Source organism: Oreochromis aureus, linkage group 18, assembly GCF_013358895.1.
Source record: "Oreochromis aureus strain Israel breed Guangdong linkage group 18, ZZ_aureus, whole genome shotgun sequence".
NCBI classification, from domain to species: Eukaryota; Metazoa; Chordata; class Actinopteri; order Cichliformes; family Cichlidae; genus Oreochromis; species Oreochromis aureus.
Genome location: NC_052959.1, coordinates 15,067,457 through 15,093,380, shown reverse-complemented (window position 1 = coordinate 15,093,380; position 25,924 = coordinate 15,067,457). Strand labels below are relative to the sequence as shown.

The following is a 25,924-nucleotide window of genomic DNA, read 5'->3' as shown; positions in this document are numbered from 1 at the left end:
TTAATGCACACAAGTACAGTTTATAGGTAGCTGCAGTTCACTTCAGAGGCACAACCAAAAAGGCTTCTTTATGCTTCCACTTGTCTGCAGTTCAGACAGACATATTGTACTTTTTCATCAACATTTATTAGGTAGTCAAAGTAACATTTACTTTGTAGCTCATGCCTTTTTCATTTCCTCCTCATTACTTTATTAAGGCTTCATTATAAAGTTAAATATCCCTAAGAATAGAAATTAGTCAGTTAGTTTCTTGCTCAGTTGCAACAATAGGATCATGACTACATTTAAAACATTAATGATAAACGAATAGTATGTGTAAGCGTATAATGCTGCTTTTAAGAATAATTATAACATGCTAATAGTATTTATGTACATTTCTGTTGCCACTCACCTGCACCTGGTAAGCGTATAATGGGTGGCATTCTGTTGCCACTCACCAGAGTTCAGAGCCTGGCTGGGTATACAGTGCAGGTCTGTGGCTAGCCTGGCTGGGGAGTACCTCAGAGTAGAGGGTCTAATGCAGGACACTGGGCTGCTAGTAGCAGGCACCCCTGGGGTTAAAGATGCTGGAGACTCCCTCCTTGTGTCTGGAGAATCCAGCAGAGATTGGGCTCCACCCTCTCCTCCCTGATTTGAGGTCATCTGGAACTGAACCGTGGACTGACCAGCAGCAGAGCGATTTCTTGAGCTTGACTTCAGAGCTGACTTGATAGGTAATGCAGGGGTTGGTGACTCCCTTAGTCCACCAGATGCTTCAAGCAAACGTGGCTCCAGAGAAATGGGGCTACCAGGTGCAAATGAAACAGCTCTGCTCAGGTTGACTCTGTTACGTGGATTTGAGTTACGCCGCTGAGCCCACGACGGGCCATAAGGACCATGACCAGACTCTAACCGACTTTCTCCTTTCCTGCTCCTTCTCCTAAGTTTCCCAAACCCTGATGACTTCCATCCTGTACTAATTTCTCTATTTTCCCCCAAAACATAAGCGCCGGCGAAGGTGACAGTAAGAGGAGCTTTAGGACGAGTACTTGCCTCCGCTTTGTTTGGTGACACCCAGCGAGGAGCCACTTTTCCTCTTGGGTCCTCAGGGTTACCAGGCTGCTGAGGCTCAGCGTGCTTTGGATCTGGTGGCGATGAAACTGGCTGAGGTTCCCTTACCACAGAACCACATGATTCACATTTCTTCACCAGCACTATTATCTCTTTAACCACTGTTGTGGTTTCACCAACAGCAGGCTCATCCTCTTGCTTCTGTATAGGAGGCATAGAAACACTTCTGTGGTTTCTGTTCCTCTCTGAGCCACTGCTGCTGGAATCTATATTGCTGTCTTTACTCTTGAACCTGGGCGTCCCGGGCCTGCCACGCTGTCTCACTCTGTCCAAGTAGCGAGACTCTGCTTCTTTTTCCGATTCATCCTCAAAGCGTACACGGGTGGGTGAGCAACCGTACCTTCTGGTTCGACCTACTTGGTCGCTGGGCGAAGTGTCTCTCTGACTGGGGACAAGCAGGGGACCAGATGAGACTTGAGCTGGGAGCTCTTCTTTGGTTTGAACAGCTTTTTGTACTGTTGTTGGACTGGGAGATTCAACCTGCTGTTTCCTCCTGTAAAAAATGACAGAGGTGTGGGTATCGCAGACAAGTTTAAAGCGCCAGATACTTTGTCAAGTTCTCCATTTTTATGTTATTAGTTTATAAAAGTCAAATGTGAAAAATGTAGGAAAGCTGAATCCGTCATCTCAGCATCAGATGGTAGCAAACATAAGACTCAATAAAATGTGCACCACTGGGCACATAATATCAAAATACAAGGTGCTAAAATGACATTTATATAAACTGCAATAAGACATGCTGTATGTGTTACGACTTTGTCTGTCTCAGGCACCAATGACCAGGTTAGTGAAGCAGTCAGGAATGTAGGGTATATTGCAAATTCTCCTAATCCTAATTTAAGTGAAAACTTCCTGCTGATTTAAAGGGATTTCAGAAACAAAACTACACAAAGTACACACTATTACATAAAAAGAATAAAAGCAAACATTTTCAAAACATTGTCAGCTTTGCTTATGTAATTACAAAGCAAAAGTCAAGTTCTTAAGCTTTAACTTGTTTTCGGTTATGCAACATTAGCTTTGCCAGAAAAGGCCAAGTGCAAAAGAAGGATAGACAAAGCACAGAAGAAGTGTTGGGAGGGAGACGTAAGGATGGGAGCAAAGTGATAAACAAACATAAGAAGTGCATAAACAGGAAAAAAAGAAGAAGCAGACACGCTCAAAGTGGGACTTTCACAGTCTCTAACCTCAATCCCACAAGCCCACATAGGCCTTTTAAAGTCAACTTACACGGTGGATCTTTGATCAGAATGGGAGCGTCTGCTGGGGCGATCGCCTTTGATGTGATTGGAGCGAGCCTTGAGTCTTGCTCGCTCCAGAAGAAGCTTGGCCTGCTCGTGTCTTGGGCTTAGAGGTAGTTCATCGCTGATTACAAGAAGTGACCTGAGGAGCAATGGGAAGAGAGACAGAGAGTGGAAATTAGTACAGAAATGAATTATTATGGTGACAAAAACAGCAGGGGAATGGATAGAGTTTAACTCGCTAATGAGACAATCTGCCTGCATCTGTCTGAGAATGCTGAATATTTGATAAAGTGTTCAAATTTTCAAAGCTTATTCTGTGCTGACACATATCCAGAGACATCATATTTCCCCAAAGATTGACTTAACACGGAGCCCAGCAAGCTGCGTCTTCCTAAGCTGTTTTATGTAATATCAGATAGATAGACTGGGGCGTGGCTCTAGTGGTCAGCAGCAAAGGGGAATGTCATCCATCCATTTATCCATTCATCCATCCATCTTTATGCCCAGCAGCTAAGCCGCTCTGCATTGTGCTTCATCGTCTGTACTTCTCTTTATCCCCTGGCCCAGTGATAAAGATAGCATGATACACCAGCCACGTGGATTATCTTTGTAATGGACTAAGTGTGATTCATTCTCTCCTGTATGACAAGATGAGAACATATTGTCTTTCACTAGATTACAGTTTGTTGTGTCACCACAGTATTCAAACACCAGAAAAAGGAAATCAACAAAGTTGAAGCCTGTCTTTAAATATCATATGCAGCTCTTTATTCTACAGTTTATAACCATGTTCAAAATAACAACCTTTATTAAAAGGATGGCTTCCAAAATAGTGCAACTGGTGAAAAAAGATAACAGTGAGTCAGGTCGACAAGTGACGAGCGAGTATCAGATATAACACATAATTGATACTCGCTCAGTATCCCCAGTGCACTGCTTTTGATAATACTCGACATCATCTCTTCCCTGTGATTAAACCCGATTATCAAAATGTTTGTTTGGATTGTGCACCAGGCATAGTTGCCTCATTGGGTAGATTTTCTCAAGTGCAGCTGTAAAAGTGAAATTTATGAGGAGAGGATATAAATAGTCCACAGAGATTATCTGTCACTATCCTTGCCAGGAACTGCATCGCTCACCTTAAATAGGGTTCAAGTTCCTGGGCCAGAATGGCTGAGTGTGAGGTGTCCAAAACAGGATGGGCACCTGCAACTGATATTAAAAAAGGAAAAAGATATGAGCATATATAAGAGCGCAGTCAAAATTTCTTCCAGATAAAAGGATTTCTTGTCTTTGTTTCTTCCTTCACCCAGACATAATGTGCTACAGCACATTAAATTATTGTTTAATGTTCCATTTTTCAGGACTTGCCTTGCGGCAAACACAACTGCAGAGAGAGCAGTCAGCCATGACGTGACCTACAAGGACATTTGGGTATCAAAGAAATTGGGACTTGCTATGATCAAAAGGATTTTCATAAACCTTATAACATTACGTTCAGATTAGACTCAGTGGCAGTCTCGGAGGTCATCCCTAACTCATCTTTAATCTCGGACAAAAAAACCCAACCCCAAAACAAAACAAGACACACACACGCACACACACCCATACACAGATTATGTAACTGCTGAAGGATAAAAGCAGATTTCCCAGAGACAAGAGGGCAAAATCATCTCATCATCACGGACCTGCACCTGCATCTCTCGTACTGGGCATTGAAACTGAGATCTGTGCAATACCACATGATCATTGCATGGGAAAATATATCATCTGTCATCCTACACACATACAAAGACATCCATTAGCGCGCCGGCAGAGATAAAAAAGACAGGGACACTTCCCCCACTGCTCTATTAATAGTAACACCCGCATGCACATCTGCACATCTGACATCTGTTCAGCACTGGGAACCAGCCAGGTTACATTCTGCGTTTCAATACAACATTGTAGGTAGGCAGACTACGGCTGAATGGGGCACTTTAAATGGCTGCAACAGATGGAAATCATTCTAAGCAGACAATGTGCATAAATTATTGACAATTTTCCAGCTTTAGAAGGTTGTTAGGGAAAAAAAATCAAATGCAAAATTTAACATTTTCTGTCCTCATCCAAAATGCTAACACGCCACAGGAGCTGATCCAGCTCATAACATTCGACTACACTTCATGAGGAAGCTAAAGTAATACAGAAAAAAATTATGACTAAGTCACAACCTGTTATTGAAACTATATCAAGTATTGTTGTCAAAAATATGGCAGCATGTGTTTTTTTTTCTTTTTTTAAATAAAGGCACGCTACTAAAAATGCTATTATTGTATAGCATAATAATACTGCAAAAGTAAAGTTATGTATTTCATGCCATGGCCAGGAGTTTCAAAACACTTTACAGCTTATTTATCAGTAAAGTATTACTAAAGCCCTTCTCAGATGGCTCCATGCATTACTTTTTAGCTTTCTCTATTATTTTCCTTAATAGACCTACCATTATAATCCACTCTGTACGTTGTTTCTTCGTAATAGCCAGTGATTTCTCCTTCGTGCAGTTCTCTCACTTCCCTGTAGTGTTGTTGTCTTTCCCTTAACTTTGCATAGGCCCTCTCCTTCACCCTCAGTTTATCATCAGCGCAAAGGACTCCACTTTGTGAAGACATGCTCTCCGAGCTGTCTGAACTGCACAGTCCTTTATTGGGATCAGTCACATCTGTCTCCCTCTGCTCATACTTGTCCAGGTACCACTCCACACTATTAGAGTTTTGGATTTCAGAAGACACATCATAGTCATTCGCCAGACCTCCCACATCATTCTTGTTGCCTGCTTCAGCCAGTTTAGGCTTCCTCTGAGGCTCTGCTAGTGCCTCTGTCCGAGTGTAGTCCTTTAGTGGTAATGTGGGGGGTGTATTGTGAGGGTCAACCCCATTGAGAAGCAACGTTTCTGGACGTGCTACTCTCCAGAAGCCCTTTGGAGGGGCCCAGTGTCTTGCTGAAGGAGAAGAAGTGGAAGAAGTAAAGGACGATGTTGTAGAAGCAGAGATGTTGGAGGAGAGCACAGGTGGTGGTGGAAGAGGAGGAGGGGAAGGGGATGGGCCATCCTTGCTAGTGCTTGAGTTGTCAGACAGAAGACTCTCCAGACTGGTGCCCTCTCCAAGCCCACAAGGCTGACCTGTTGGATGACTGACCTGTCCATCATTGTTTTCTGACTGCTCCTCTTCCACTTCCTCCCCCTGCTGTACAACTTGTGCTTCAGCGGGAGGACTGTGGATCTCCAGACTGACTTGTACCTCTACCTCCTCCTCTTCATCACTGCTGCTTAAGTCCTTTGCACCACCTGATCGCCAGGAGGGAGCAGGCAGAAACAGCTGGCCTTTCACTTTGGGTCTCTGTCTAAGGAGGACTTCAGATGAAATGTGCCCCGCTGGGTTGCTCACCAGCACCTCCGTGTCAAATCTTTCTCTGTCTTTCTCCCTGTCTCTTCCCCTTGTTCTTCTCTGCGTGATCGACTTCACCTTGGTCTGCAGGGCGTGCACAGCTGAACTTTGAGCAGGGGGAGGAAGAGAAGTATTCAAAGTAGTGGTGGGTGGGAAAACAGGCTCAGGAACAGGCCCAGTAACGAGTCCCCAGTTTATGGGAAGCCCGGTGGGCAAAGGGGAGCCGGATTTTGATTGGATATTATCAGCGGCTTTCTCTTCCTCCATTGGCTAGTCATGCACAAGAAAGTCCAAAGAGATTCTGAAAATAAAGAACAAGAAAGTTAAAAACATTTCCTATTCAGTGTATTCTACATCTCTGTTACCAGATACTTTTTTCCTGTGTGCCGTGTAAGGAGATATGTAATGTGGACTCTGTCACGTTGCCTTATCCAGTGATTACTTTGCAGGGCACAGGATAATCCTTTGGAATCAGAATAAGCAACTGCTGCCTGCAACTGAGACCCTACAGGGAATAAGCAGTATTATATGTTTATGTTTGGTTGTATATATCAGAAATAATAAACCATTTTTTTTCCTGTTTGCCATTCATTTATAGAAAAACTGGGGGGGATCAGTTAAAGTATTTAAAATTCATTATTTACCCATAAGAAATACGCACAGCAGCAGTTTTGTACAAGCTACTGTTGGTAATTATGCAAACCGCATCCATAAAACCAATTTTAACACATCATTATCATTAACAAAGTAGCTTCTCATCACATTAAGAGACAGGTTGGTTTCGCTATTAGAAGGCTAACAAACATTTTTTAATGTACCTGCACTTTTACTGAAGACGGCGTACTTTGACATGCAATCCCAGCGTCGATGGTCACGAGAAAGTTGCCATAAATTCTGGGGCAACCGCACAAATTAAAGTTGCCCTCCATAATAAAAAGCTGCGCCAAGCGTGCAGTTATTGCAGCGCGCATCCTCGCGTCACCAACAGGCAAGACGAGCGACGTCCCCGTGGATGAAATAATAATGATAATAACAAGATTTCCAAATGTTTCTCCAGATTCTGAGGTTCTGTTTTCACTCTCCCTCTTTCTCTGTCGCTCTACGTAGCTCCGAGCGGTGTCAGGCGAGTCAGCGGTCTCTCAATCATGCCTGGTCTGATAATCCCCTCAGAAATCAGTGGGATTAAACAAAAATGGAATAAAAAAAATGCCTGCTTTAATTTCGCTCTTGCCTCACAAACCCGACGTCGAGTGGAGCTCTGTGTTGCGCAAGTGCACACACACCGATTCCCTCCCCGCTGTAAAAATAATAATAACCCAATGAAAAAGAGAAAACAATTCTAGTAAAATGGCTTGGGGACCTCTCGCCCAAATGAGATATCCCAGATACTTTTCAATCTTTATTTCGGTGACTCTGATTGCAAGGAAGTGGGGTATGCTGCGTTTTAGGGAGCACGGGTCTAATTTTGTCTCGCAAAAACAAATGTCAGCTGATTCTTATTTGTCAATACAGCTCCCTCCCTCTGTTTTAATCTGTCTGAGCTCTCCTCTTCCCTTCTTTTGTCTATGTTTCGAATACAGATACACAAACATATTTAATATATATGCACTCGTGCAAACTCAGCAGTTTAACTGTGAAAATGTTCCCAGATGTGATCTTCTCAGCACCTGCCCAGTTTCGGTATTTTGTGTGTGCGGCTCAATATCAACAGAGGGCGCCATTTGCCCACAATCCAAACGCGCACACGCAAAAAAAAAAAAAAAAACGCGCGTGCACGCACACATCTTTTCCAGCTAGCTGTAACCGGCTAGCGAGTCTGTCGTCGAGTTGACACCCTCTCCCAAACCTTGGCAGCAGCTAAGCTGCACAGTCGACATGGCAAGAAAATATCGCAGCAATTTCCTAAAAAAAGATGAAAAACTTCCAAGTCTTTTGGAATAAGTGAGTAGCATCGACAATAACGATTTATCTGCTCGGTGAAAAACCCAAAGTAGTAGTTGCATGTTTAGTTTTAGGCACATTAGTGACGCATAGAGATTGTTAGCGAGCTAGCTAAGAAGCTAAGAGAGTGGAGAGAGTAACATTTGTTCATTAGCATGTTAGCCCTCTGTGCTCATTCCGACGACAAGAGCGGTTGAGTTATGTGCCCCTCAAAACAAGACTAAAGCACAAACCTGGTCAGTTCTTAAGAACTTTCTGGTATCGAGTTGTTGTCACTGTGTCTGGTGAATATAAAGACATTTTGGGACAGTTTCGTTGCTTTGAAGTTATGGGTGCTAGCGTTACATAATCTGACTTGTTGTGTCTCTTAGATCTCGTTTCCTTGAACAGCGCCTCCTCGAAGGATAATTAATATAATTAAAACTGTAACGTATGAGCAACTGTGACTATATTCAGAGCAATAACTGTGTGACAGTCGGTCAGCGAAAGGTTTCAGGTCGTTAAGCAACTGTTTGCTGATCAAACGACGTTTGCCCGTAGCTAAGCTAGGAAACTAGCCACCCATAGCTTCCGATGCTAAAAGTAAGCTAACGTTACCTAGAGTTAGCTAGCTATAAAAGCGTCTCGTATCACTCGTAAGATTAGTGGGTGCATAACGAAACACCGAGATGGTCACAGCAAGGATAAAAATACTGGGCAACAGCGCATTGTTGGTACAATATTATCAAGCACTATCACCAGACGCTAGCTTTATATCAAGTTAGAGGGACTTGGTGGTTAGCCTATCCTATACCCTTTGTCCATAGTCATAGTGATAACCAGCTCTTTTTTTTTCTTTTTTCTTTTTTTTTAACTAGGCCACGCCGCAGTTGTTTTGGTCCATCTCAACCATTTGTTTGATTCCGACTTTACAAATATGTGTTGTGTCGCGTCTGATTTGCCGTTACATTGTTTTGTTGGGCTTGAACAACGTAATTGACAGGAAGAGGCATATTTTCAGTGCGGTTAGTTGTTCCACGGGAAACCTGCTTTATAACCACACGGCATAGAATGCATTTCTCAGCTGCAAATGCACTCATGCACAGTGTAGCCATGTTTTATAGTGTACTTCTACAATGTTTTGATGTAAAACTAATAACAGTATGACACGTTTTATTAAAAAAAACGACAGTTTGTGAATGCGGCAACAACTATAATTCCGTTTCTCTTTCTGCTTTACAGTATTCATCACGAGATGTGATCCACAATCCACAATGTGTGAGGACATTTAAGAACGATTGAGTTCGGAAGAAAAAAAATTGATTCCAGTGGAATCTTTCATTATATATATAAAATTATTATATATTTTCCTCTGTGTTTAAGCTCACATACATTTATACACACCCATCACATCAACATATAACCATGCCAGTGCAAGCACCACAATGGACAGAGTTCCTGCTGTGCCCGATCTGCACACAGACATTTGAGGAAACTGTTCGCAGGCCCATCAGCTTAGGCTGTGGACATACAGTCTGCAAGATGTGCCTGAACAAGTTGCACCGAAAGGCCTGTCCCTTTGACCAGACAGCCATCAGCACAGACATCGAGCAGTTACCTGTCAACACGGCTCTGTTGCAGTTGGTGGGAGGCCAGGTAAGACCTTTGTTTGTGTGTGTTTGTCATAAATTGCTAAACAAATGTACAGAGATCTGACTTTATACCGCCTGTGCTGAGATTTTGTTGACGCTATCTTGTGGTTAAGAATACTAGCTCATGGGTGTGGTTTTTTTGTTTTTGTTTTTTTTTTATAGTAGTGAAACATTTTAAGACACCAATCCTGGTTTTAAAGGATGACGTTTTCTGTAATTACTATGGATTGTATTTGTGTCACACATGGGTTACTACATGGTGTACATACTTTTGGGATTTCTTTCTGAGTCACCCTGCAGTCATTGAGCAATGACTTGAATTATGCTGCTTTACTGAGTGCTAGCGCATTCACTAAAGCCGTATTTCTCAGAGGGAGTGTTATACCAACAGGGTGAGGCACAGCTAATGGTGTCTGGCTTTGTTGGCCAAGTTTCTAAGTTAAGACTGCAATAATGGATAACGTCACTGCATCACTTGTAATGCTGAGATGTGTCTTCTCTAGTCATCATGACTGGTATGGCTTGTCTCTTAAACAGATCTGAGTGTTATTGCACATTTATGCTAATATAGTTTAACTAGGTAGGACTTCCTTAAACATTCCCTGTTTGATGTTGAAGTCGGTTATGTAAAATTTGCTTCTATGGTGGAAAAATATGACTATCCCTACCACACGCGGTGTGCCCCACACACATGTATTTGGACAGACTGAGTGATAATAATGGTGGCAAACATTATCAAGTAGCACTCAGCTTTGTTATGACCTTTCTCGGAATTGGCCTTAATGTGCTGACGTTAGCCTTTGTGAGCTTTGCTTGTGGAAGATTGCAGCAAGAGATTTTGCTAACATTAATGAGAGCATCTCAGCATATTAATATTTCAATACATGCTGTTAGAATATAGTTAAGTGAAACTCCTTGCACAAATGAAAATGCCTGGTTTTGAGGGTCTTTGACAATCTTCAGCTGATTACTTAAAAGACAATTGTGACTAAAATATAAAAAACATTCTAATACCAGCGATTAGTGAGAATCCACATAATTTGAAATTAAATGTAATATATTTTAAGTAGTGATTATTTTAATTGTTGTGCAAAATGAGTTGTAACGTGTTAAATTGGCCCTCAGTCCAAATTGTTTCTTACCGTAAGAATAACCATACACAAAAACGTTGCCAAAAATGACTACTTAAGCCACCAACATACACATCAGAATTTTTTTGATTTTTTTAATTTATTTTGATTTTTTTTTTAAATATGCTTGACAGCTCACTGGAAATGGGTAATTTCTTTTTCCAAAGTTAGGATTTCTTTCAGTAAGTAATGTTTTCTATTGATACTTATTAGATGTTGGACGTTCAGGCTAGTTTAATGCATTTCATTATGCAACTTCATATTATCAGTGAGAATGCATAGTTTACTTTGTCTTCCAATACACATAAAGAGGCATTTACAATTAATTTGTGCATTCAGCTGTGTTGAGCTTTTTAGCTGCTACATTACACAGTGAAATGAAAAGGATGGTGATGGCGGTTCCACTAACGCTGCTACAGCTTTGTTGGGACAAAATTGTACTGAAATCTTTTCATCTGTTGCTACTGATTTTCTAAATTATTCCTTCTTTGCATTCTGCTGCAGGTTCCTAAGGCTCAGCCAGTTGCTTTGATAACAAGTCCAGAGGACTCGCAACATTATGAGGAGGCCAGGCAGTGTGTGGAGGAGCTGGCCCTCTACCTCAAACCCCTCAGCAACACCCGAGGTACTGGACCTTGCTGGGACTATTTAGCTCTGTGGTTTGCTCTTTCTTTTGTTAAGTGGACAAATTGGGACCTTTCAGATATGGAGGTTGATTTTCAGTATGAAAGACCACTTAACAATTTTCTTATTCTAAGAGGGTGGATAGATTAGGAGGTAACTGTTAATGGGTGTAGACTTCCCTTTCAAAAAATAGCGTAAGAGTGTTTGCCTTCTTTGTGTTAATCTCATGCTGTATACCAACTGTCTGGCAAACAAAAACTAGGTAGGCACTGACAGTTTGAACAGCACCAGCATATATCATAGCTCATAAAGCTGTAGGTGTCTTTGAGTGAGAATGCTCTTAATAAGACATAACTACATTGTCACCCTATATGTAAAAACAGCTAAACACAGCCCTACTGTATCATAACTGATTTAGTGCAAGTGTCATTTGTATACCTCTTGATTTTTCATTCAAAAATGTAATACATTTTAATATTGTATAATATTCTGTATTTATATGTAATGTAATACATTGCAGTTGTAAAGTCACAATGCCAAGAACGAGCAGACAATATTACCTCAGGAGCAAGAGTACCTATACTAATGTTTTGTCTCTACCTTTGAAATCCCTTCAAAACCTTAACTATCTTTTACAGCAGTAATTCTAGTTCTGTTAACATATTGCATTGAGGTTTGTTAACACTGTGGACAATAAGTGTTATCAAGTTTTATGCTTGATAAACAAAAGCAATATTCAAGCAACATTTCTGTACATGTATTTAGTGTAGTAGTTTACTGTAGTTTCTTGAGTACGACATTACTATACTAGATCACTATTTTTAATATTTTTATTTTTTAATGTAACAGATTATTACAAATTGAAACTCAGTTTTTACAAATCTGACTTTTTGTCAAGGCTGATTGTGCTGTCATAACACAGATATGGATGGTGGTTAAAACCCACTAATGACATCCAAATTAAATTTTACAGACCAAATGTTAGTCTCTTAAATTACTTTGTTCAATTGCACAACCATATGAAAACATCCGAATTGCATTTAAGGTGCAAGGTTTAAGTAGTAAAAAAGATGATCAGCTATTAAGTCTGAAAACAAATTACAGCATTTGCACTGCTTATTGAAACATTTGAAATATTGAATATTAATATAATGAGTTGTATCTACAAGTTGTTTCAGTGCAGAATATTGTGCATGATGCTGCCCTCAAGATTGTTGATAGTCATAAATAAATGTATTTAAGGAGCCTCAGTGCAACAGTGACAGATGGGACATCCTGATTTCTTGGGATGGAGCAGAAATGTTCATTTAGCGTTTTGTGTTTAAAAGTATACTGGATCAAAACTCTTGAAAAAAGGAAGAAAAAAATTTCTTCATTCCCACTAACAGTATTTGACTTAATTTACATGTAAATGCATCCAGTTTGTCAATGTGTGTCACTCTGGTCTTTGCTGCAGAGCGGTGCATGTTTGATGGATGAAACAAGAATGAACTAATTAATGTAGTTTTACTTTATAGTTATATTAATATACTTTGTCCTGCCTGTTAGGATAGTCAAACCTTGTTTTCTGGCGACGTCAAAGAGCATTGCCTTTTCAACAATGGCTACTGGCTTCTGATAATTTAAACATTGATACTGGTACTGAACTAAAATATCTTAGCAGTATATCTTTTATTGCATTCTTTTTTTTTTCTCTCTTTGCCAGGTGTAGGGCTGAGCAGCACCGCTCAGAGCATGCTGAGTCGACCCATGCAGAGGAAACTGGTTACTCTGGTCCACTGCCAGCTGGTTGAAGAAGAAGGCCGTGTTAGAGCCATGAGAGCGGCTCGCTCTCTGGGCGAGCGAACTGTCACTGAGCTCATCTTGCAGCACCAGAATCCACAGCAGCTCTCGTCCAACTTGTGGGCTGCTGTCCGTGCACGAGGATGTCAGTTTCTCGGCCCAGGTAGATAGTTTTCCTTTACCCACAAAGTGAAATTTCCACGAAAACAGTCAATTTATTCTCAGTAAAGACTAATTTGGAGTGTGATGACTACTGAGTGTTACTCATCGATTCTGTGTATATGTTTTTCCTTTCTCAGCCATGCAGGAAGAAGCCCTAAAGTTGGTCCTCCTTGCTCTTGAGGATGGCTCTGCTTTGTCAAGAAAGGTGCTGGTTCTATTTGTAGTCCAGAGGCTTGAGCCACGTTTCCCTCAGGCTTCCAAAACTAGCATAGGCCACGTTGTGCAGCTTCTCTACAGGGCTTCCTGTTTCAAGGTATTAATCTGGCTGAAAACCAGAAGAAATTTATTTGATTGTTTTGATATTTGTTATAAATATTGTTTAATATTTGTTTCAATATTGTTTTGCTAAATATAGGTGCAACACTTTCTGTGCAGAATTTTCTGTTGTATGTAAGAATTTCTTTCAGAAAATAAGGGTAACTAGCTCATTCTGTGGCTTTCTACTAGGTTACCAAACGTGATGAAGATTCATCCCTAATGCAGCTGAAAGAGGAGTTTCGTACTTACGAGGCTCTACGACGGGAGCACGACTCTCAGATTGTTCAGATTGCTATGGAAGGTGGATTGCGGATTGCTCCTGACCAGTGGTCTTCTCTTTTGTATGGGGATCAGTCTCACAAGTCACACATGCAGTCTATCATAGATAAGGTGTGTACTGGAAGTAAATCTATTTCAGTTTGTCGTTTTCACATACTGTACACATTTCAAAGAATCATTTCAAAAAAAGAGTCTTACCTCTGTTGGTCATAACATGTTCTTAGGTATGAAAGCTGAAGTACCAAAGCATTAACTTTTTCTTTTTTTTGTTGTCATGTGTATAGCTGCAGACTCCAGCATCTTTTGCTCAGAGTGTCCAGGAGCTGACAATTGCGCTGCAAAGGACTGGAGACCCAGCCAACCTAAACAGGCTGCGGCCCCATCTGGAACTCTTGGCCAACATTGATCCCAGTCCTGGTGAGAAACACACCCGCTAATGATGCAAGGAGAAGTTGGTACATGCAGTGTCAGATGCAAATCCAGACTATGGCTGTTGAGTTTTCCCAACCCTCCCAGAAATCTTTGTTATTGGCCAAGTTTTGTTTTTTCAGGAATCAAGTTAAAGTTCAGGTTGATTTTTTTTTTTTTTTTTAGATAAGTTTCTATATGGATCAAAGTTATTTGCCCTTCCCTTTACTTATCCATATTGTTCTTTTCCCATAATTCTAGTAGAATTGATTTCATCATTCATGTCTGGGAATCTTGCCACTGAACTGGTCTGTCATTTCTTGAATGTCATTAATTCTTTGCATATTTAGGTAAAACCTCCTGACAGTAAACTTTGACAGTGATATACCTCCTTTTATATTGAAAAAGTGCTTTTCTGCACCAAGAGGGAAAAAAAAAAATCAATTGTGCATTTTATTCCTTTCTGAACTACTTGGCTTTTGGTGCCGCTGAGGTCACCATGCATTCCTTATTTTTAAGCAAGTAACACAATAGTAAAGTTTGTCACTGATTATGTCTCTCTCATAGGTCTGTATCATCTATTCAGCCAGAAAGTTGCCTCGTTCTGTACAAAATAAGACTTTATTCTATTGTGGAAAGCTCCACTGAACAGTTACCAAATGCATATTCAGTTGGAGTCAGCTACAGCAGGCTATCGCAAAACTTGGTCATAAAGCTGGTTATTAAGCAATTGTCCAGTTACTGTTGAGCCTGTAAAAATGGAGCAACTCTGTAAAAAAAGGAAAAAAAAAAAATCAAATGTTGTAATAAATTGTCCTGAATTGACCTTGATTTGAAGCTGAAAGTCTACACTTCAGTAACCAAATTCCTAAAACTATGCTAACAACCAAATACTCCCATCAGTATGTTGGATTTGTCCTGTGTAGTGTGACTTCTACTATGTGGCTCAAAGCACACATCTGTCTCAGCTGGTGGAGAACAGCCAATTTGAAATATATTAATCCTTTTTTCCTGTATTATTTATTGTTTGTCTAGATGCTCCTCCTCCTACATGGGAGCAGCTTGAGAAGGGGTTGGTAGCAGTGAAAACAGTGGTACATGGCCTGGTAGACTTTATCCAGAACCATAGCAAGAAAGGAGCCGATCCTCAACAGGTTAGTGTTTCTATTAAACTGCAAATAATGCTTGGAAAAAACAAAGACAGGCTTTTAAACTGTCCAGTAATGTTTCAAAGGCTTGTAGGAGATGTAGTCATGGTGGTCCAAAACATTGTTATGACACTTGATTTACTGTAATTTGTAGCAAACCCAAATTTTTCAGGATTGTAAATACAGAGATATTTAATAAATAACTATATGAATAAATAAAAATGATTTTTGTAACGTTTCATCTTGTTGGATATAACATTTGTTTGCATCTGTTATTCAATGCAATTTTCTTAAATGGAGTTTTTACTTTTTGATCGTATGCAAAACAAATCTTTTCTTTTAAGCCTCCTCAGCACAGCAAATACAAGACTTACATGTGTCGTGACATGAAGCAGAAGGGAGGCTGTCCTCGTGGAGCCAGCTGCACCTTTGCACACTCTCAGGAAGAACTAGAGAAGTGAGTCTGAACAACAACTTGTCAACATAGTGTGTGTGAGTGTGTGAGTTTTGGGGGGGGGGTTGAACCTAGTTTCTGTTCCTCAATGAGGTCACTTTTTTACCACAGTGGGCGGTCTGAATTGTTCCTAGTTTCTGTTCCTATATATATCATATATATATATATTACAAACAAATGAAACAGTGGTATTTGTAAATACAAAATCAAACACTCTCAATAATGTTCTGTAAATATAATTTCAAGAGAGGAGAGAGTTAAAAATTAAAATCAGTTGCTGACATCTTATATCATAGGAGGTAAAAACATATATACAGTAAAGGGCAAATCATACTATATATTATAGATATAGATAGATATAGATATATAGATAGATAGATATAGATAGATAGATATAAAGTAATTTGATATCATAATTTTTGTTATATTTTATGATACCTATTTATTTATTTATTTATTTACTTACTTATTTATTTTAAGGTATCGTAAGATGAACAAGCGTCTGGCAGCTCGCCTCCCTGGCTCAGGAGGACTCTTGTCAGACGATCCTCTCGATGTAGCAGTGACCCGAAAGCCTTCACCCTTGGCCAATGGAACTGGTGGATCCTCTTTGCCCACGCTCATTGCTCGTGGCACCGACCCAGTCTCATATGAGCTGCCGCGTAAATCTGTTAAGATGGACGGAGGGAGTCCCAGTGCACCAGGATCGCCTCCTGATGTGTGAGTATAGTATGCAGAAGCCAGAGAGTTAGCATCTTCATCAGAGGCACGGGTTTTCTTATCCCTAGGTCACAGAATGAGGTTATTCAGTTAAATTATTTGCTCTATGTTAAACAGGACAACAGAAGATACATCAGATGTTGGAAAAATATTTAACAATGTGGGTTTATTCTTGTAGCCTGGACAAACGTGGCATGACTATGCCACCTCATCCCCTAGCCCACTCCAGGATTTCAGCAGAAAACCTGCCAGTGGTTCCCAGAGGATCACCAGTCTACCCCCAGCAACAGCTCGCTGAGATGTACGGTGACACTCGTGCACCACCTTCTGCCTCTCAGTATGAGCCCCAACCGTATTCTGCAGGTAGGCATAATGTATGCATATGACTGAAATTGTAACATTATTTTTATTATTATTTTAATTTATACTTGGAAGTAAATTGGAAGTTTTTATTTTTTTATTTTTTTTTTTAATAGTGTGACATTTTTGTTTTCCAGGTTACCCCTACCAGCAGCCACCACAGTATGTTCCAAGAGATTACATCCGTAACCCTCCTCCGCATAGTGAGTCAGGACCCCCTTACCCGGATCCTTACCCTGGTTACCCTCCTGAACGAACCTACCAGGCCCCTCACTCTGGTCAACAATTCTCCTACCCTCATCCTTCACACTATGACAGAGGTCGCCATATGCCCTACAGTGGTCCACCACCTCCCCCACAGCCTTATGTGCCCCCACCATCAACAGGGCATTCCAACTCTGTTTACCACCCAGAGCCCAGTACCCGGGATAGATATGCAGCAGATGGCTACTATCCACCAGGTGCTCAACCTATGAATATGAGGCCCTATGTGAGGGTGAGTACGGTTTTAGATATGCTTTGTGCTCATTTCTCTTGGTGTGGATATTGGGGGGAAAAAAGAAAACTGTCAGCAGTTCAGCAGTCATTATTTGTGTGTGCATCTCATAGGGGCCATCATGTAGTGGTCCTCAAGCCAGCCTGGACTATCTACATCGACGCCGGCAGGAGCTGTTATCCCAGCTGGAGGAAAGGAAGGTCATTTCGCCTCCACCTTTTGCTGCTTCACCCACTCTTACACATCCCTTCCCCAACGACTACCCTCCTGATGTTAGTACCCAGGAAATTTAATATGCATCTTATTTCAGGCTTAAAAAGCCTAAAATAATCCTGAATGTAGGTGGTGAAGTAAAGCTTGAGTTAACTGTGAATATGGGTAAGTCTTAATAATTGCATGTGTTGTGTCTGCAGTATGACGAGGACAACTCCAAAGCAATTCCAAAATGCAGACTAGCCAACTATCCGGGGCAATACTCGCCCTGGTCTTGTGAAACTATTGGCTCATACATTGGCACAAAAGATCCCAAACCCAAAGATGTTATGGTTGGTCCTCCTGTGGAGATGATGGTAAGCCTCAATTGACAAACGAACGTTGTGCTCATTTCTTGGGTTTGTCATGTAATAATAACCTTTCCTCTCTTTACCCTTTTCTCTCCTTTTGTCAGAATGTGGATGCTAAAGACCTGAGAGAACCGTCGTTGGAGGCCCCTCGGAAGGGCACAGAAGTAAAGGATGATGACCCCATTATTCCATTTGGTACCCTGCCCACTGTGTCGCGCTTTGGGGCCATCTCTCGCACCTCAAAGACAGGCTATCAGACCACTGGACCTGTGCAGGCCATGGTCTCCACTCCCCAGAACCCAAATTCTAAACACATGGCCATGCCAGGTAAGAGCCCACATGGACCGCAGTCTTATTACTTTACTGACACTGGTAATTAAAGGGAGCATATTGTTTCTATTGCTTTGTCTAGAGCAATACACACACAAGAAGAAGAAAAAGAACTTCAACTCTTTAATTCAGTGACTCATTGAACCTCCTTGTGCAACAGCTTTCAGCAGCTACAGCATTTCCTGTAGCTGCTTCTGTGATTTGGGACTATTCCCTTATTACTGTTTCAGTTAACATTCATCAGAAATACAATGAACACTGTATGTTTATCATGAATGTAGCAACTCAAGTAGGTTAAGGTCAGGATGCTGACTTGGCCATTCCATAGTGCAAATTGTCTTTGTTTAATTACTTGTGTGCTTTTGGTCACCAGGTGCTTAGATAGCAAAGAAATGCCAAACTATCATACTCCCTCCACCATGCATCATATGGAAATGCACAAATTTTCGAGGGTGGTGTGCAGTGCCCGTTTTTATCTTTACATTGAGAATTCACATTCAGCTTAGTATCTATTTGCAGAACATTTTATCAGAAGTGGCACATCCTGTTTTTTGTTTTTTTGCTTTTTTTAAGGCAGTAGGATCTTTCCATTTCCACATTTAATCAGTAAAAACATGAGTACTTTTTTTCTGTTGTTTTTTTGTTTTTTTTAATCAAGTTGTAGATATTTCTGCAAGTGATTTTGCAGCAGTTGGGTACTTTTTCACTACTTTCAAGATTGCACATTGTGCTCTTGGTGTGAGGATTTTTTTTTTTTTTTTTTTTTTTGCAGGACACCCACACATATGAAGAGTAGAAACAGTCCTGAATTCTTCTTCCGTTTGTAGAAAACGTGCCTGTTGCGAACTGAACACCAGTGTATTTAGAAACACTTCTGTAGCCCTTCAAAGCTTCTGTAGTATTTCTTAAAAATGCTTTGAAGGCTGTCATGCTCAAGTCACAATTCAGACCAAGCAATTGTTTTTAAGAAGATCAGCTCCAGCTATATTTATAGGAAGCCGCACCTGTACAAGCATACTTCTAATCTGATCTTGTCAATTGTGATACACAAAGTAGTTTTTGAAGAAGGTGTAAGGAAAGATGTTATGTTTTTATTTATTTTTGTCCCCCCACACATAGGATTATAAGATAAGACAGCTTTTATTAGTCCCAGAGATGGGAAATTCACATTGTTGGAGCAGCAAAGTAAACAAGTATAGTATTCAACACACGGGAATACTCATTAGAGCATAGTCATTACACATACTCGTAGTGTTTCAGAATTACAATTTGTTAAGAACATAGTTCTGTTATACAATTTACCACTTTCCCTTCAGCAGAATACACATATGGAAGCCATGGAGGATGGGGTGGAACTTCATACCCCACCCACCAGAATGCCTCCTCCTCTCAGGGACATTTTAGTGACCGGTAAGTCCTATATTTGTTTAATCTGTTCGTTGTTCTTGTGGTTGTTGTTGTTTTGTTTTTTTAAATATAGTCAGTAAATGATCATGTGAATTGTGCATTTAGCAAATATCATAAATGCTTTTGTTAAAGATTGTGAAGCAGTTATTTTTTTTTGCTGTTGCAGTCTACCCATGGCAGCCTCAGACAGAGAGCAGTTAAAGATTGAGCTACAGCAGGTGAACCAGCAGATCAGCCAACAGACACAGATGCACAGCATGGAGGTTTGTACAATCTGTTACTAAGGAGTGTCTAGGGCTGCTCGATTATGGCGAAAATGATAATCACGATTATTTTCACTGAAATTGAGATCTCGATTATTTGACAATATTTATTTAACAATAACAATGTATTGAATAATGGCTTTAAAGATTGTCAAAAAATAATATAAACTAGTGTTCAAATACTGATTACAGTGCAAATGTTTGCAATATAAAAAATAAATGAAAAATGTAAACATCTATGTTTAGTGAACTTCAAAATACTGCACAATATTTGATCCACGTCTGACTCCGCGAACCCATAATGTTTCCACACCACTGAAGTCGTTTTACCTCTCTTTTCAACCAACTGCATTCTTTCTTCAGCAGCCATTATCCTCTCCTCTCCAAATAACTTCTGCTTATGCCGGGCTCACACTGTGTGATTTTTGGCCCATTTTGAGCCGATTTTTGAGTCGTGCGACCGTTTTGGCGATCGGCCCGAGTTTGTCCTTCATCGTGCATCGTGTAGTGTACGTGGGGTAACGAGAAGCGATTAACACCTCACGACCAGCTCCCGATCATCAATCAAACCTGTTTGAAATCCTCCCGACCGTTGTGAGGGTGTCACCACAGCTTCTCACACTGCGCACGCGCAAACACAAATGTCAGCGAAAAAGACGGCGCAGCACGGCAGTGCAGCGTGTGATCTGGACATAAGCGATGGAGGCACAACTTGTAGAACTTTGGAAAGCTCACCCGAGCCTTTTCGTTGTGGCCTCACAAAATTATCACGACCACAACAACCGTGAAAATAGTTGGATCTACATTCCTGCTCAATCACAGCTGCCTGATCAATGTTTTTCATAAAGTTGATGGTGGTGGTGTGCGCGTGTCTGTGTGAGTGAAAGACAGAGAGGGAGAGCAAGCGACAGAATTTCTGTTATAACTTTCATTTTATGAACGCACAGTTTAAGCACTCAGGTCGCATCAGAGCATCGGGCCGTATAGTGTGAGACCCTGCATCGTGACCTATGAACTTCTAACCCCTGCGAGTCAATCGTACAGTTTGAGCAGGTGCTGAATCGTGCGACTGAAAAAATCGCACAGTGTGAGCCCGGCATTAGCTTTCCAAGCTTCCCTCGGGTCCTCTTAATTGTTGTGACGCGTGTTCGAAACGCAGAGAGGTGCGCTCGATTTGCCACACGGAGCAACACGAGAGTAAAGCACGAGGGAGGTGCTAATAATCGGCTCAGTCATTTTTAGTGATCGTTGAAAGCCCAGATCATAATTTAGATTAAAATTTGATTAATTGAGCAGCCCTAGGAGTATCTAAAAATGTCTAGAAAGACCCACATTGTTTTGATCAATTTTTACGCCATAAGAGGTGTGAAGTGCTCAATATTATTGATTTCTTGCATTACCTATTTATAGCTTGACTCTCCTTTTTAGATTACAAATTGATGTGAGAAATAAAAGCTGTTTACCTGGTGCCTAGTTACTATTAACATATGTTCAACACTGAAATATGTGTAATGAGTAAAATGAATGTCCCATTTTAAACCATTGTTTTCCTGACTATTGCTAAAGACTTCCAGATTGCACATTCACCCTCCTACTCTTTACTTCCTTCCTTTCTGCTACAGGCTGCCAGTAATTCTTTACTCCTGCAGAGGGAGGCCAGTGCATTGGCTACTCACCCTGGCCAGGGCCAGGCAGCAGTAGCCTCACAACAGCAACAACCCAAGTGGCCATCAGGGGGAGCAAGTGCAACAGCTGTCTCCAGTGAACAGCTTAGCCTGGAGCTTCACCAGGTCGAGAAAGAGATCGGCAAAAGGACCCGTGAGATGGCTATGGTAGGAGTGGTGGCGAGTTGTTGAACACTAACGAGGGATGTAACAATTTAACCATGGATTTTGAGAGAATGTGGGATTAGTGGTGATGTGGTTAAAAGGTCTTGATGGGTGGGTTTTTGGCAAATTGAGATCTTGATCTATATGAGCTGTGTGTGATGAAATATTTTATTGGGGGTTATATCCATTTCCAAACCAGGAAAACCAGGTGGTCCATGATGTTCAGCAGTACAAGATGAAACCTGCTGAGAATGGACAGCCAGACCATAAGACTCCACTGGAAGAAATCTCCTTGGCGCTTGCGTGAGTATGAACATGCTTAAATATACTCCGTCCCCCTGAATATGAATATTTTACATTATTTCCATTCATGTCTTGTTCTGCTTTGTCCGTTTTCTCTTTTCTTCATACAGTGAGGTGTCAAATGGCTCCAGCAGTCTGCCAGAAAGTGCAGTGGGCGGGTCCATGCTGTCACTGACAAATAAAGCATCTGCATTGAGCTTATGTTCAGATCCAGGTGTCACTGGTTCAGAGATGCAGAAGAATGGTGTTGTCCATTCCTGCTCTTAGGAAGTACACATTTACACACATTCAAAAGCATGCACAGGCACACATACACCCATTCTATTTAGAAGATGAGCAGTATCTGCCGTGATGAATTTTCTTTCTTTTTGTTCTGTGAATGAGCTTTTTTTTTAATGACTTTCCTTGCCTGGAAACCAGGGCATATGATAACAATTCTTGTGTGTGTTGTTGTTATTTTTTTTATTTTAATTTTTTTGTACTGGGTTTAGATTAACAAGGCTCACAGTAGATTCAGGAAGAGAAAATGGTGGTGACGTTGACAGTGTCATTACAACTTTATTTAAAAAGTATATGCATATTCAACCTCAACGGTAAAATTATAGGAAAGTATTTGATCCTCCTGGAGAAGAATGTTGGGTTAGTTGAATGGTTAGGTAAATAGGAGCACCTTGTAACATCGCATACACTCTGAATAAATTCTGTACGATCTGGTTTATGATTGAAGATGGCAGAAATGTCACTCTTGGTACTCGCCCCCCAAAATCGTAAGAAAAAAACAAAAAAAGAGGTTGCCCAGATTTGGATGTCTGAGGAGGGAAAAGCACTTCAATATATTCCACCTGGATTCAGCCAAAATGGGCATGCAGGGTGTTTTTAAAAATGCAGTGTTACACCACATGCACTTCCACACCTGCCATGAGAAGTATGATTTTTATTATTGCATTTTATGAACACATAAGTCTGTTTCATATTTGAAAGCAGTATATATTTAATTGGAGCATTCTGTTTTAAAGATTGCAGTAAGTCTTTGGTAATGAGCTTTCCGTGTTTTCTATAAGGGAACCTACTAAGTGCTTCTCTTGATTTATTTTTATTTTTTGTTTTTTTTATGTGACCCTGATGTGATTTGGTTGCCTTTCACCTGTGCTCCTGACTGTCTGCTGCATTCAGCTCAGGCAAATTGTTGTGAGCTTGTGCATGCATGTTACCAGACGGAGATGGTGCACCTTTCTGTATCAGGAGTCACTTGAACGACTGTGAAGTTGACCTTAAAACATCAAGGCAAATAAGGGATTTCCCTCCTCAGAGATTCTCATCTGGCCACACAAAAGGCCTCCCCATTGGGATTATCTTGTCATTTGTTCTCCTAACTTCTATGAAGTTGCCTTCCCTTGTGTATGTTTTGTTAAATTTTTGTCTTACTTTTTTCTTGCTTTACATTGTTACGATTTTGGGCGATGATGCTTACCTTGTGAAGGTTTTATCCAGCTTAGTTGAAGACGCACTCTCCTCTCCGTCATGAAATGGCTATAATTGGCGCAGAGTCCAGAAAGGTTGCTGTTGTAGCGTTCTTGGCTGCACAGTACATTTGAAATCATGTTTACAGCTGAAGAAAGCAGTGTTATTTACTGTGTGGCGGCTGGAAACCTTCAGGAACGGCTGTGCTTCGATCAGATTAATAAATTCATTCACCTCGCATTGAGTGTATTTGAGTGTCTTTGCTGACTGGTGCGATATACAGCTCACTTGGTCACATGTTTTTTTGTTCACAACCTGCTGTCATCATCACCATCATTAGAACTATTATTGCTCTTTCTCCATCATATAAATTGTTTACTGCTGATGCTCAATAGAGAGCTCGTTGCCTTTTTGTAAACAGCATGATTGGCAAAAGTTTTACTGCTCTGCTGACAACGGGTGAGTTCTTGTTCTTGAACGGTTAAAGCATGGAGGAGACTGTGGGTCAAGTTGTTTTAGTTTAACATCAAACCTTTGCTTTCACATGAGGAATACTGAGAAACTGGCACATTGGTGACACCGGATGAGTCAATTATTTTAAGGCACAAATGTTTTTGTGTTGTGCAACATCCTCATCTTGGCTGTTCAATGGGTATCTTTTCCAGTTTGACAGCAAAAGTTTTGGATTTTCTTTTTTTTCTTAAGTTTTCCAACCACACTTAAAGCCTCTGGCTGCTCCTTGCTACATTTATTGTTTAGGTACACAGCTCACTTATACATATGAGTATGTATCCATACATTAATATACTAAAGCACTATTAACGTGCCACCTCTTATCCTACTCGCTCAGCATTTATATTAAATGATCTCTACTTAGAATCAGCAAAATGTTTTTGTTTTTCGGGGTTTTTTTTAAAATTTGTTTTCGGTCCACTGGTTGCCAACACAGACTTTATCCTTTCCCAGACGAAGGACTTCTGTGTGAATTGATGTGTGTTCACTTAAATCTTTTGTGTTCAAACAAAGATTAGACTATGCTTCCGAAGAAGACAAAATTCATAACTTTGAAAAAATTATGGAGATGTTTTGTGTGTGTGCTAGATTGTATTGTAGATGTACCCTGGATAAGTTGTTTGTTGTGTTTTTTGTTTTTCTCCCCCTTCATTGTGCTGTACCAAGTGATAGAGTTGAGGTGTTAGGAAAGTTTTGGGGTTTAGCCCACCATTGCCCCCAAGAGAATTAGCAAGAAGTCTTTGATGGAAGGTTAGCCTCAAGTCTTCATCTAGCGCTCCTTTACCTTTTTTTCGTTTTTGTTTTAGGAGCTAATTAACACTGAATTGGCATGATGGACTCAGACCTTGGTCCCACCACCCAAAAAATACAATGATACAATAATCTAAATCTGTCAAGATTTGATTTGTTTTTTTAAAGAATGTTGACTTGGCTTTCTGTAGATTTTTTGTTGTTTTTTTTTCTTGGCATTAGTTGAGTGAATTTGACATGCAAGTCTTAGTCAACACCTGACCTGATGTGTGCAGCTTTATGAGCACTTGGTGACATTCACACTTTTTTTTGTGTGTGTGTGTTTTTTCTAATTTTTATTTGCTTTTTTTGTTGTTGTGTTTTTTTGACAACTATTCGCAAGAAATAGGGCCATCAGCTTAATCAAAAAAAAAACCCCCAAAAAAACCAGGGAATGGAGTTAGTCGGTAATTGGCTAAAGATTTAATGGTGTTAATTCAGTATTTTGATTCTCACAGAAGCTGATGAAATTTCCCACAATGCTGATCCTGCCAAACGGGTCCCTGCAGGTCTGAATGAGCCGGAATGACTTTAGCTTTGCAAAAACTGACATACCGTGAAGTATGGGGTGTTTTATTATACAGCGAATAGCAAAGACGTTAATTTCAATATTCAGTGTGTTTTTTGTTTCTGAGTGGAACCGCTGCCTATACCCCATATTTGCATAACCAGTTAAACCCCTCCTCTACCACCCTTGACCACTGAACTCTGTTACTGCTGTTTGAGGCTCACATTTTATTCCCGGACTTTCTGGGGAAATTCGCAAATGGCTTTTTTATATAATTACTCCCGTGTAAAATATCTCTTAAATTAAGGTACAGGTTTGATTTCAGCAAGAAAAAAATTTTTTTATATGTATATTATACTCCATTAAGGAATGTCTAGAATTATCTTCCTCCAATGTGGATGTAGCCATTATTACGCCATTTTATGACTTTGTAAGAGAATTCACTGTGTGAAAATTGGTTTGCATTTTTGTATAATACAATCTGCTTTTTTCTTTTTTTTGATATGAGAGGGAGGTCAAACTGGAAGTTTGAAGAGGAAAACAAGAACCTGTGAAATTGAGAAAACAAAATGTAACTTATGTACAACAGTGATTCTAAGCTGAGGGAGAAAGAATAAATGATATTGCTAACTCAGTGCTTTTGTCATTGTTTTATTTTGTGAAACAGTTCAGTACTTTTCAAGATGTGAATGCTGGGAGTGGTCTCATGGGTGTGGTCCTTCAGCA

At 40.4% G+C, this 25,924-nt stretch overlaps 2 protein-coding genes across 3 annotated transcripts; one reads left to right on the top strand and one right to left on the bottom strand.

Annotated features, from left to right (window-relative positions):
* Positions 1-387: 387 nt before the first annotated feature.
* Positions 388-7,016, bottom strand: LOC120434389. The gene is made up of 5 exons (XM_039602424.1): positions 6,598-7,016; positions 4,837-6,080; positions 3,494-3,566; positions 2,341-2,493; positions 388-1,603 (listed from the first exon to the last, which is right to left on the bottom strand). Exons 2-5 carry the CDS (start codon positions 6,044-6,046, stop codon positions 388-390), a joined length of 2,652 nt encoding a protein of 883 aa, XP_039458358.1. The 5' UTR covers positions 6,047-6,080; positions 6,598-7,016.
* Positions 7,017-7,533: 517 nt separating this feature from the next.
* On the top strand, positions 7,534-25,832 carry rc3h1b (ring finger and CCCH-type domains 1b). Of its 2 annotated transcripts, none has more exons than XM_039602867.1 (20): positions 7,534-7,720; positions 8,942-9,355; positions 10,986-11,106; positions 12,811-13,050; positions 13,187-13,362; positions 13,557-13,757; positions 13,931-14,063; positions 15,090-15,208; positions 15,547-15,659; positions 16,137-16,376; positions 16,555-16,739; positions 16,874-17,232; positions 17,346-17,504; positions 17,646-17,801; positions 17,900-18,122; positions 19,445-19,535; positions 19,699-19,795; positions 21,418-21,627; positions 21,824-21,927; positions 22,038-25,832. In XM_039602867.1, the coding sequence occupies exons 2-20, from the start codon at positions 9,125-9,127 to the stop codon at positions 22,192-22,194; spliced, it is 3,315 nt and encodes a 1,104-aa protein (XP_039458801.1). In that variant the 5' UTR covers positions 7,534-7,720; positions 8,942-9,124; the 3' UTR covers positions 22,195-25,832. The 2 variants fall into 2 exon arrangements, with proteins under 2 accessions (XP_039458801.1, XP_031611762.2); XM_031755902.2 differs by having other exon boundaries at positions 19,442-19,535.
* The last annotated feature ends 92 nt before the right edge of the window (positions 25,833-25,924 follow it).